The 13,917-nt window shown below is 20.5% G+C and overlaps 4 protein-coding genes across 4 annotated transcripts; all 4 read left to right on the top strand.

Annotated features, from left to right (window-relative positions):
- Window positions 1–351: 351 nt before the first annotated feature.
- Window positions 352–1,277, top strand: PY17X_0700009 (fam-b protein; the record flags this gene model as incomplete). The annotated part of the gene is made up of 2 exons (XM_034637465.1): window positions 352–420; window positions 588–1,277. 2 exons carry the CDS (start codon window positions 352–354, stop codon window positions 1,275–1,277), a joined length of 759 nt encoding a protein of 252 aa, XP_034493437.1.
- A 2,879-nt stretch (window positions 1,278–4,156) lies between these two features.
- Window positions 4,157–5,338, top strand: PY17X_0700007 (PIR protein; the record flags this gene model as incomplete). Its single annotated transcript, XM_022957202.1, has 3 exons — window positions 4,157–4,189; window positions 4,326–5,141; window positions 5,246–5,338. 3 exons carry the CDS (start codon window positions 4,157–4,159, stop codon window positions 5,336–5,338), a joined length of 942 nt encoding a protein of 313 aa, XP_022810786.1.
- A 2,554-nt stretch (window positions 5,339–7,892) lies between these two features.
- PY17X_0700005 (PIR protein) lies at window positions 7,893–9,025 on the top strand (the record flags this gene model as incomplete). The annotated part of the gene is made up of 3 exons (XM_034637464.1): window positions 7,893–7,907; window positions 8,045–8,848; window positions 8,939–9,025. The coding sequence occupies 3 exons, from the start codon at window positions 7,893–7,895 to the stop codon at window positions 9,023–9,025; spliced, it is 906 nt and encodes a 301-aa protein (XP_034493436.1).
- Window positions 9,026–11,376: 2,351 nt separating this feature from the next.
- PY17X_0700003 (PIR protein) lies at window positions 11,377–12,494 on the top strand (the record flags this gene model as incomplete). The annotated part of the gene is made up of 3 exons (XM_034637463.1): window positions 11,377–11,391; window positions 11,497–12,339; window positions 12,429–12,494. 3 exons carry the CDS (start codon window positions 11,377–11,379, stop codon window positions 12,492–12,494), a joined length of 924 nt encoding a protein of 307 aa, XP_034493435.1.
- Between the last annotated feature and the right edge of the window lie 1,423 nt (window positions 12,495–13,917).

Raw genomic sequence — 13,917 nt, 5'->3', positions numbered from 1 at the left:
TAAATTTATAAAATATTAAAACCGCATCACTAAACATGTTAATGTATTATAAATTGTATTAAAAAATGATTTGTACAACAAATTTTCAAAAAATAAATTTTAGGGAAAATAGTTTATAAAAAATGGTGTATTTTTTGAGAAAAATTAATATTTATTTGAAAAAAAAATAACATAATAATATGTATATCGATAAATACTTTTAATGAATATAACGATGTTTATAACAACAGTTACATAATTCTATTGGAAATTCAAAAAACTAATAAATATTATTATTTTTGAAATATCAAATTATCATCATTATTTCAAACTACATTTATTATTTCATTTATTTAATAAATAAAGATAAAAATGAGAGTGAATATTTTAAAATACGTTCTTTTTTCAATTATTATTTGTTTTTTTGAATATGGGAAAAATGTAAGTTACATATTATTTTCTTTTATTATTAATGATATTTGATTATAGTTTTTGTATCTATTTGTTTTACATTAAGCTTATATTATTGTTTGATGTATTGATAAAACAGTTAAAGGAAAATTAAAATTAATTGGAAATATGTTAATAAATATTTTATTTCTTTGCAGGAAATATGGCATGAAAGGAATATAATAAAATTTAGAAGCAATAGAATATTAGGAGATGTAGAAAAGGAGTTCGATTTAAATGATTTTTATGAATCAACTTTTAGTCTTACAAAACAACTTAATGAGTACAATGATGATAACGAAGAAATTATACATATTCGAAATGCTATAAATTCATATATAAAGAATCATAAAGACAAGAGTACATTACCCGATTTAAATAAGTTAGATAAAAGAACTAAAAAGTTAATTTATAAAATTCGAGAAGAATTAAAAGAAGTAAAAAAAGAGATTGATAATATGGGGGATAGTGGAATAACAACAAAAGTGATAGAAAATAAAAGAATAAGAAAAAAAGATGAAAATAATTATGTATCAGAAGGTGAAGACTATAACCAATTGAAAAACGAAGTAAATTTCTTGGAGAGAGAATATAGACAGCCCAATTTAAGTAGTGTTAATACTTATAAAAATAAACGAAAGATAAACGAATTGTACGAAGGATTAAAATTGAGGTCAATATTGTTGGTTTTTCTTTCTTTGGTGATAATAATATCAGGAACCGTTCCTATCGCATTTACTGTTTTATGTTCCGTGGTTTCATTTGAAACATTTATTAGGTCTTGTCAATACATTAAATTAATCATGAAAGTATATAAAAAACCCAAAAAATCAAAAACATCAAAATAATCACTCTTTATTATTATGTTTTATTATACCTGTTTAAATGATTAAAAATAGTATATTTAATATTTTATGGCATAAAAGTTACATTTGTTTACGTTATATAGAATAATGAAATATGATTTAATTGTTTTTTCCATTATTATATATATTTAATTTAATATATAATTAATTTATCTTTGTTTAGTGTTTTTCAAAATATCATTTGTCCATATTTTCATGGATATATATTATGTATTAATGGATTTTGAATTTATTAATATAAACGCACTTATTAATAAAATTATAAGCTATGGTGAGGTTTAGAGTTGCATTTTGGGAAACTCGTATTTTGTGTCAGGGTTCTGTACTATAAGTTATAGTTTTGTTTTATGTAATCTCTGTTTTGGGTTAGGACTATATTTTTATTAGTTTGTTTATAATTTGACAATATTTATTACCTCGTATACTTAATTACGGGATGTCGTCTAAATATGCAATCAAAAAGGGGGTATAAACTAATATGAAAGGGGCAATACCATAATTCCCATAAAGTATAATATATACAATTGAGTGTTCATGTCGATTTAATATGATTAAAATAAAATGTTTATATTTCATATATGAAGTGATATCATGGTATATGATAATTGTCTATTATATAAAACTTGTTAATGAGGGAGTATATTGAATTATGCACATCATAATATTTTTCTTAATTTTATGGAAATTTTATTTAGTAAAAGTTATTATTTGTGTCATTATTATTTTGATTTAAATTGTATTACGGGAATATATGTTGTAATAATAGCATTATATGTGAGGGTGGATATGAATTATAAGATAATTGGTTTTGAATATTGCTGTGCATTATATGGGCATATTATTATTGTTAATTAAGGACATTGGGGACATATAATAGATAGTGATAAAGTATAGGTTGGTATATATCGACAATATAACGTTGTCTATAGATATTATTATGGTTCTAACGTATTTAGTAACACATAAAAAATTGAACTATATAATATTTTTTGAAGTTTTAATTGTAGTTACTATTCTCTTTTTGTATTAATAGAAATTGATTTATACGGCATAATTTATTTATCATAAGGTATACTAACATATTAATCACTATTAATTTTTAAACTTTATATTTTGAGGTATAAATAAATTAGAAATATATTATATTTTAAAATAGTTAAAAGAAAAAACATAAGTATATTAATAAAATATAATGTTATAGTTTGTGCTAATAATTATAAATAATATGGTATGTATAATGCGTTATTATTATACTTTTATAAATATAAACTAGTAAAATATTATACCAATTACTAATATTGAAATATGTTAAATTTGGGAAACATATACAATTATATATTAATGCAAAGTACATGGAAAAAGTATGTAATAATTAATTTGAACCAATAATATTTTTATTAGGTTATTATATATACAAAATATAAATCTATAATTTAAATAAAATGTTTTACAATATGATATGCCTTCTAAAATATATACTTTAAAACAATAAAATACGGAAATATTCTACATTGATTTAAAGGATTCTTATTGAGTGCATTAATTGTTCCGTTGTACTATATAGTTACATAGCAGTAACAATAATAATAGTAATAACAATAGATAAAGTATTAAATACGAACATATGTATTATGTTTATTTGATACATATATGGGTATAAATTCATTATATATATTATTAAAGGTGTTATCAGATTAAATTGTATGTATACAAGATCAAATGAAATATTATAACATTTATTTAAGTATGCTTTAATGCGATACATTAGACTACCAGTACCAAGCAAAATAATATTAATAATTTTATAGTTTTCATCATAGAACTAAATATAGTTTATTATAAAATATAAAATCAAACTATATATTTATAAAAGTAATAATTCTAAGTTATTTTAATATGTATACATGAATTAAAAACTTTAATGGTAGAAAATATAAGAAATAATTAAACTGTGTATAATAGGTAAATCTTATATGGCTAAATCTTTGTCTTAAAAAAGCATACATCCCTTATCTCTCCTATCTAAAAGGACAATAATCTAATAACTCATAGTTTTCTATTACACTTAAATTTCATCAATACTTATTTATGTGTTATATATTTAAAATTTCCTAAGTATTATTTTAAAAACGATCTACATATAAAAACTTATTTAAGCTTATGAATAGCATAATAAATATGGATTCTGTGCTAATTGCCGCTTTACGGTGGAAAAATATGGAAAACATTATAAAATTACTAAATAAAGAATACTTCTAAATTGGAATATGTAGGAATAAAAATAAAGTTATAGAACTCATTAAAATTAATTATGAATTTATATACATTCATTAAAAACAATATAAATTTATATAATTTGCATATAGATGTAAGTAAAATAACTTAATTTGAAAATACTATAACTTTAATAAAACTGTGGTTTATTGTATTAGAAACAAGTATGTAAATATTTAATATATTTAAAAAAATTACTATTTATATACTTTTAAGGATTATAGTAATAATGTAAATTTGTAATTTTTAAATTTATACAGTATTTGAGTTTTATGACGTTGTTTGTGTTCTATATTAAAGCATGTGTATAAGTATATATTTTTTAAATTCATTATAAAAGTATATTAATTTTTATAATAAAGTTATACCAAATGTTAGTAAGAATAGTATTTTTTTATAAAATGCATCATATATACATATGGCAAAGTATATTAAGTAACTCTCCATTTAAGGCAATTTAGATAATTGTCATAAAATAAGTATAGCATGTTTAATGAAATATAATTGGTATGCAAAGAACTTAAATAGATACAACAAATATTTACATAATATATATAAATATTATTATCCCTCATAATCTCCAAATTATGGAAGGGTCAAGTTATAATATTGAGGATGTGGTATACAATTTTTTAAATAAAATATTCTCTTCGCATGTGTTTTATATGTTGTATCGTCCATAAATTATATTAATTTCATTTGATTAGCATTTATATTAATACGTTTTTTTGTTTAATTCATAAAATATATTTGTAGTATAAAGAAATTGGTACGATCAATGACTATTTTTGGGAGACTGATGAAGGTGTATTTAGAATTAATACACAACACAAATCAATCAACGATTATTGTAATAACGGGAGTAACTCAGGATTTGGTAAATGTAATGATTATCTTGAAATGACTATTTGTAGTCTTATTTATTTGCTAAAAACGTTAAAGGAAAATAATACTTTAGAAGATGATAAACTTGCCGAATACGCTATTTTATGGTTAAGTTATAAACTAGATCAAAAGCAAAAAGATAAATTAACCGATTTAAATAAATTTTATACTGATCATATAGAAAAAAATAAGTATTATAATGAGAAAATAAAAGATGATGATACTACGACTTATAAGAAAATTATAGATAAAATAAAAGATTTGATGGATATTAAAGAAATATCTAAATTTAATGATCCATTTAGTATATTATTTTATTTGTATTATGTATTTCATGATGAAAGTTTGAATTGCAAACAAAATTTGGATTTAGCTAATAAATTTGTTCAAAATGTTGAAAAACTTATTGAAGATTCTAATAATACAGTAGACATTTCATATAATAAATTGTTATCTACATTATCAAATGATTATAATATTTTAATAAATAAATATGGTAATGAAAATAAATGCCCCAATTTTAAATCACTTTCAAAAATAGAACCTAAAAAAAATCCTGTAGAAGATTCTGGACAAAAATTTGGGGAAACTTCTGAAGTTATATCATCAAGTTCGTCGATATTAAACACAGTAATTCCAGGTTTATCGATATTTGCAATACCGGTTTTCTTGGGAGTTGCTTATAAGGTAAATAATAAGGAATTAAAACTATAATATTTAAATTATATTTTTGTGATTTCTTATATGCGTTTATCAAAAAATATATAATAATTTTCCCATTTTTACATTAGTATTCATTATTTGGATTTGATAAGCTATTTCAAAGACAATATATAAGAAAAAAATTAAAAAAAGTAAAGAAGAAAATGAAACTTAATATATGATTCGAAGAGTAGTGATTATTCCAGGAATAGTAATAATGATTAATATATTTTAAGAAATTGTCTATTTCGAAGTAATTTTTGCATAATTTTTATATAGTTTTTATGTTGTGGTACCCATATTCGGGTTAGGGCTAAGTATTACATTGCATTTAATTTTTTATAACTTAAATACTAATTTAATATATGTATCATCCCGTATGTTTAATCACATATAAAGTCTAAATATGCAACCAAAAAGTGGATATAACCATTAATGTGGAAGGGGTTACATAACATATTTTATAAGTTATAATATATATAATTGAGTGTTCATGCCAATTTAATATTATTAAAAAAAAATGTTTATATTGCATATATTAATTCGTATTATTCAACATCATAATTGTCTATATATAAAATTTGTTAATAATTAATATATCGAATAATTTATAACGCAATGTTTCTTTATTTGATGAAAATTTTATTTAGTAAAACTTATTATTTGCATCATATTTATTTTAGTTTAAATTATATTACGCCAACATAACTGTAATAATAGATATTCATAAAATATAGATGCATGGAATATCGACCGAGAATCGACAATATAACATTGTCTATAAAATATTATTACGCTTCAACATTTTTTAAGTTTTAATTGTAGTTACTATTCTCTTGTATTTTACATTTGTATTAATAGAAGTTTATTTATACGCTTTAATTTATCATAAAGGTATAACATTATATTAATCACTATTAATTTGTAAACTTTATAGTTTTGAGGTATAAATAATTATATTTTAAAATAGTTAAAAAATAAAATATAAGTATATAATAAAATTTAATGTTATAGTTTGCCATAATACTTATAAACAACTTGGTATATAAAATTAACGTTATTGTTATAATATATATAATATTGTATAAATGACTAAAACTGAAATATGTTAAATTTGGAAATATATACAATTATATATTAATGCAAAGTATACTGGTATGTAATAATTAATTTAATTTGAATTAATAATATTTTTATTAGGTTATTATGTATATAAAAACTCTAAATTTATAATTTAAATATATTTTTATTACGAAATAATATGTTCTAAATGTTATACTTTAAAACAATGAAACGAGGAAATATTATATATTGATTTAAAGTATTTTGATTAAGCGCATTAATTATTCCGTTGTACTATACAGTGATATTGCAGTAACAATAATAATAGTAATAACAATAAAGTATTAAATACGAACAAATCATTAAATTTATTTGATTCAAATATGTCGATATATATTATTAAACTTGTAATAAGATTAAAATTATATGCACAAAACACCAAATGAAATATTATAACATTTATTTAAGTATGTATTCATGCGATAATATTAGAATTAACATTACCAAGAAAAATAATATTAATAATTCTATAGTTTACTTAAAAATATAGTTTATTATAAAATATAAAAGCAAATTATATATTTAGAAAATAATTCTAAGTCATTATTAATGATTAATTTTAATATGTACATTAATTGAAAGTTTTAAAGGTAGAAAATATAATTAAAATATGTAGAATAAATAAATCTTATATGACTACATCCTTGTCTTAAAAAAACATACTTCCCTTATCTCTCCCCTCAAAGTGCAATATACCAATCTAATACATATATTTTTCTATTATAATTTAAAATTTGTATCAATACTAATTTATGTATCATATATTTAATATTTAATAAGTATGATTATAAAAACAATATGCATTAACAGTCTTATTTAAGCTTATAAATACGGTTTCAGTGCTAATTGTCGTTTTAAACCGTGAGAAAGATGTGCAAAATATATTATAAAATTACCTAATAAGGTATATTTATAAATTGAAATACATAGGAATAAAAATAAATCTATTTAATGCATTAAAATCATTTTTTAATTTATATATATTAAATAAAAACAATATTAAAATTATTTATATGCAATTAAAAAAGGGAACGATGCAACTTAATTCGAAAATAATATAATTTTAATTAAACATGGTATATAGTATTAGAAACAACTATATAAATATTTAGTATATTTTAAAAAATTACTATTTATATACTTTTAGGGATTATAGTAATAATATAATTTTTTATTTTTTAGATATATACAATATTTAAGTTTTAGAAGGGGAATCATTAAAACAGAAGATATAATATATTTGTTTTTATGTTAAAACATACTTTAAATTCATTATAAAAATATATCAATTTTTATAATAAAATTATACCAGGTGTTAGTAAGAATAACCTTTTTGTATAAAATGAATCGTATATATATTTAATCAATAATGCACTAAGCAATCCTCTATTTAAGGTAATTTAGATAATTATCATAAACAGGAATAGAACCTTTTTTTAGTAATAATATTATTTTATTATTCTATATTAATTTAATTATTGAAAAACTTATATATTTAATTACAGACAGTTTTTATATATAGGGTTAAAGTATTAGCGTCACATATTTGGTGCATCGTATATAAAATAGCATGATTCTACTCAATTTACAAATATAAAATGAAATATAATCACAATGGATAAGCAATTGGTATATGCATTTTTTAATAATAATAGTTTCCTTTACATTTTTTTATATTGTATTACATATAAATATCATTAGACTTTATTTTAATAAAATTTATAATAATTCACGTGTTTATTAATTGTTTTTAAATGTTTTCTTAGTGTGAAAAATTCGATAATGTATGGGAGGATTTTCTCAATAGATTGACTGCTGATGGAAAGTATCAATTTAAAGATAAAACTTTTTTAAATAGTTATTGTGATGTTGATAAATGTGATAGTGATATCGAAAAAATTAATGCCGGATTTTTTTATTTGCTTAATCAATTTTTTGGGAGTTCTGTGTTATCGCATTATGGGAAAAATAATATAAATATTGTTGATTATATTATCCTATGGTTAAGTTATATGTTAACCCTAAAGGAAAATCCACTTAAAAATGGTATGAAATATTTTTATACCACATTTATAAATAGTAATGCAAAATATAAAATGACTGTAGAGAATGTTGAAGATTGTCATACTTTTAAGGATATTATAGAAAAAAGACACAATTTGATGAATGATGACATGGATAAAAATAGTATATCTACATTGCATGATGCATTTAAATTATTATGTAAAATGTATACTGATTTTAATGAAGACACATCAAATTGCAAAAAATGTTCGGAAAATGCTAAAAAATTTGTTGAAAAATATAAAAAACTTAATGGAGATCCTAATAATACTAATGGCAGTTCATATAATAAAATGTTGTCTACTTTATCAACTGATTATAATAAATTAAAAGATAAATGTAACAATACTTTACCCTTTCCATCGATAGAAACAATACAAAATTCTGAACTAACTTCTGCACAAACTTCTGAAGTTGCATCATCAAGTTCGTCGATATCAAAGAACATATTTACAGTTTTATCGATATTTGGTGCAATAGCATTTTTTTTAGGAATTTCTTATAAGGTAAATAATAAGGAATTAAAAAAATATTTTCATTATATATATGCAAACGTTAACAAAAGAATCGTACATTTTTTTAATTTTTTATATTAGTATTCGTTATTTGGATTTCGGAAACGATTTCAAAAACAATATTTAAGACAAAAAATAAAAAAAATAAAGAAGAAAATGAATCATTAATATGTGATTCAAATAGTAGTGATTGTTCCAGGAATAGTAATAATGATTGATATATTTTAAGAAACCGTCCATTGAGAAGTAATTTTTGATAATAATTTTTATATAGTTTTTATGTTGTGGGGGTTGAAGTTATGTTCGTGGAACCCATATTCGGGTTAGGGCCCAATATTACATCTTTATTTAATTTTTTATAATTTAAACACTAATTTAATATATGTATCATTTCGTATGTTTAATCAGAAGATGAAGTTAAAAAGTCAAAATATGCAACCAAAAGGGGAATAATATAATATGAAAGAGGTCACATACCATATTTCCCATAAAGTATAATATATACAATTGTGTGTTTATACCGATTTAATATGATTAAAATAAAATGTCTATATTGCATATATTAATATAGATATTGATTATATATGAATTCATATTATTGAATATCATAATTGACTATTACATTAAACTTGTTAATCAGGGACTATATTGAATTATGCATATCATAATATGTTTTTTTATTTTATGAAAATATTATTTAGTAAAACTTATAACTTGTATCATATTTATTTTAATTTAAATCATGTTATACAACTGAACTGTAATAATAGATGTTCATAAAATATCGATCGAGAATCGACAATACAACATTATCTATAAAAGATGTTTTATGCACCTAACATTTTTAATAATCAATAAAAATATACATATTAGTAAAAAATTAAATTATAGATATATGTATACTATCCTTTTAATTTTCGATTATATATAGTTTTATTTTATGATAAAGTTTTAAATTCAAATAATAGAGTTATTAATATATACATTAATTTATTTACTATAAAGGTATACTATTGGATTAATCACTATTAATTTTGAACTTTACAGTTTTGAGGTATAAATAAATTATATTTTAAAATAGTTAAAAAATAAAATATATGTATATTAATAAATTTTTTATCATATTTTGTTTTAATAATTATAAATAATATGATAAATAGAATAACGTAATATTATATACCTATACATATAAACTGGTAAAATATTATTCAATAACTAATATTGAAATATTGTTATATTGTGAAACCTTCATATAATTAAACATTAGTATTAATTTTATAGAGAAGACAAATAATAATACATTATAAGGGTATTAATGTTATGTTTTTGTTAAAGGTTCAATTTTGAATATGTGGTTTTATATTCAAAAAAAATAGATAAATAAAGAAACTGTTAAATACTTAATTAATATTAAATATCATTTTATTATTCCATATTAACGCATATTATATTATTGTTGTTTTACCATAGAATTAATAAAATATTGAATTTTTAATAAATGAGTTGATTGTATATACATTGATAATTATAAAAATAAAATATATAAGATAAGAATGAACATTGTAGAGCATTTAACGAATATTTATCTAAATATATATATTAAAATTGCAAATATATCTTATCTCTCTCCTATTAAAGTGCAATATAAGAACCTAATTAAACATAGTTTTATATTATACTTTAAAATATCATCAGTAGGTATATATGTTTAATATTTAATAAGCATTATTTTAAAAATAATATGCATTCAAAGACTTATTTAAGCTTATAAGTACGGGTTCAGTGCAAATTGTTTTAAAGAATGGAAAATATGGCAAAATATATTATAAAATTGCCCAATAAGATATATTTATAAAACGGAATGTGTAAGAATAAAAATAAAGTTATTGGAAATGTTAACTATAATTGAAATGGATATATATTAAACAAAAACAATATAAATTTAAGTATATGCAATTAAAAAAGGGAAAAATGTAATTTATTTTGAAAATACTATAATTTTAATAAAGCATGGTATATAGAAATAGAAACAAGTATGTAAATATTTAATATATTTAAAAAAATAACTATTTATATACTTTAAGGATTATAGCAATAATGGGTTTCTTAATTGTTTCGATTTTTGCAGTATATTAAAACAAAAGATATGGTGTTGGTTATTTTCCATATTAAACCATGTGTATAAGAGATGTATTTTTAATTCGTTACATTGTTGCTTTAATTTTTATAATAATGCTCATATGAGTGTTATTAAGGATAACAATTAATATAAAATTGTACCTATACACATGGTAAAACATGTATTAAGCATCCCCAAAACATGATAATTTATCTAACTACCGTAAAGTTATTATATTGTTCCATATTATCTTTAAATTAATATTAAAAATGATAATAACATGATCAATTACAGATAGTTTTATATTAATCTTCAATCATTTTGTCATTTATTAAGCGTAAAAAATATAAAATAATATGATGTTATATAATCTACATATTATAAGCAAAATAAAATTGCAATGGATAAAACCCTGGTATCTGCATTTTTTAATAAAATTTGCTTGTATTTGTTGATATTATATTGCCTATAAAATTCATTAACATATATTTTTATTATACTTTTTTAAATGTTTTCTTAGTGTAAACAGTTTGATACATTGAGAAACTATTTACCCGATGACTTAAAAAACCATGGATCAATCGATTTTAATCAAAATGAGAATATTAAGTATTACTGCCCTAATGGAGATACAGGAAACACTAAAGAATGTAAAAATGAGCTCGATAAAATTAAGGCTGGATGTTTATGGTTGTTTGAGCAATTGTTTGTGAAAAATAAAAAAAATATCAGTACAGTTGAATACATTATCATATGGTTAAGTTATAAACTAAATCAAAAGAAATATGACGGAATCAACAATCTAAATGATTTTTATGAAGCGCACATAAAGAATAATACACATTATACTAGTTGTAATAATGGCAGTGGAAATTGTAGTGATTTATTAAATATTAATACAGGATATCCAAATTATAAGAAAATCATAGATGGAAGAAAGAGATTGTTGAGTACTAATTTTGGGGATATGTCTAAATTTTATGATGCATTTAAACCATTATGTAAAATGTATACTGAACTTAATGAAAACAACACAATATCTGAGAAATCTATAGAAAATGCTAAAAAATTTGTTGAAAAATATAATGAACTTAATCCTTCTGATATTGGTGAAGATAGTCCTTATTATCAAGTATTGTCTACATTATCAAGTGATTATAATAATTTAAAAGATTCTTGTGATAGTAATACCGTTGATTGTAAAAATATTCCATCCCTTACATCGACAGAAGCAGAAGAAATTGGTATGAAAAGTTCTGAAGATATTTGTGATGCTACATCAAGCTTCTCGATAGTAAAAAAATTAATTCTAGCTTTATTAATATTCAGTGCAATAACAATCTTTTTGGGAATTTTTTTTAAGGTAAATAATAAGAAATTTAAAAATTATTTTCATTAAATATATGCAAACGTTAACAAAAGAATCGTACACTTCTTAACATTTTATATTAGTGTTCGTTATTTGTATTACGGAAAAGAGCTCAAAAACAATATTTAAGAGAAAAGCTAAAAAAATAAAGAAAATGGATCATTAATATATTATTCGAAGAGTATTGACTATTCCATGAATAGTAATAAAGGTTGATATATGTTAAGAAGCTGTTTATTGGGAAGTAATTTTTGCATAATTTTTATATAGTTTTTATGTTGTGGAACCCATATTCGGGTTAGAGCTAAGTATTATATTGCATTTAATTTTTTATAATTTGAACACTAATTAAAATGTACCATTTCTATATCTTTAATCACAATATGATGTTCAAAAGTCAAAATATACAACCAAAAGGGGAATAATCTAATATGAAAGGGGCCAATACCATATTTTCCATAAAGTATATTATATACAATATATTGACTGTATATGAAGTCTTATTATGGAATACCATAATTGCCTATTATATAAATCTTGATAACCCAGAACTATATTGAATTATGTATATCATAATATGTTTCTTTATTTTATGAAAATTTTATTTAGTAAAACTTATAAGCAGTGTCACTATTATTTTGATTTAAATTATATTACTCCAATTGAACTGTAATAATAGATATTCATAAAATATATATTCATAAATATCGATCGAGAATCGACAATACAACGTTATCTATAAAAGATTGTTATGCTTCTAACATATTTTGAAATTTTAATTGTAGTTGTTATTCTCTTTTTGCATTTTACATTTGTATTAAAATTAGTAATAATAGAAGTTGCTTTATGCGCTTTAGTTTATTTATCATAGGATATAACAATAGGTTCGTTATACAATAAATTTTTAAATTCATAGTTTTGAAGTATATATAATTTGGAAATATATTATATTTAAAATAGTTAAAAAATTAAATATAGTATATTAATAAAATTGAATGTCATATTTTGTTCTAATAATTATAAATAATATGATAGATAAAATGCGTAATTATTATGACTATACATATAATTTAGTAAAATATCAATAATTAATATTGAAATATTGTTTTATTGTGGAAACTTCATATAATTAAACATTAATATTATCGAAAAGACAGATAATACATTATAAAGGTATCAATTTTATATATTTGTTAAAGACCCAAATTGAGCTATGTAGTTTTATATTTTTAAAAACTGGATAATAGAGAAAAGGATAAAGTCTCAATTCATGTTAAATGACATTTTATTACTCCATATCAACGCGTATTATATTATTAGTTTTTATTGAATAATAATTTTTTAATTTAAAACAACATTACGTTATCATAGAATTAATAAAATATAAATTTTTTAATAAATTATTTGAATGTATATACATTAATAACTATAACAATAAAACATATAAGATAAAAATGAACAATGTAGAACTGTTAGCAAATATTTATCTAAATTTATATATTAAAAGAGAAAATATATCTTATCTCTCTCCTCTTAAAGGTCAATATGATAACCTAATCAAACCTAGTTTTA

Source organism: Plasmodium yoelii, assembly GCF_900002385.2.
Source record: "Plasmodium yoelii strain 17X genome assembly, chromosome: 7".
NCBI lineage: Eukaryota > Apicomplexa > Aconoidasida > Haemosporida > Plasmodiidae > Plasmodium > Plasmodium yoelii.
Note: the sequence above shows the minus strand (reverse complement) of the source record. Positions and strands in the feature narration are given on the sequence as shown.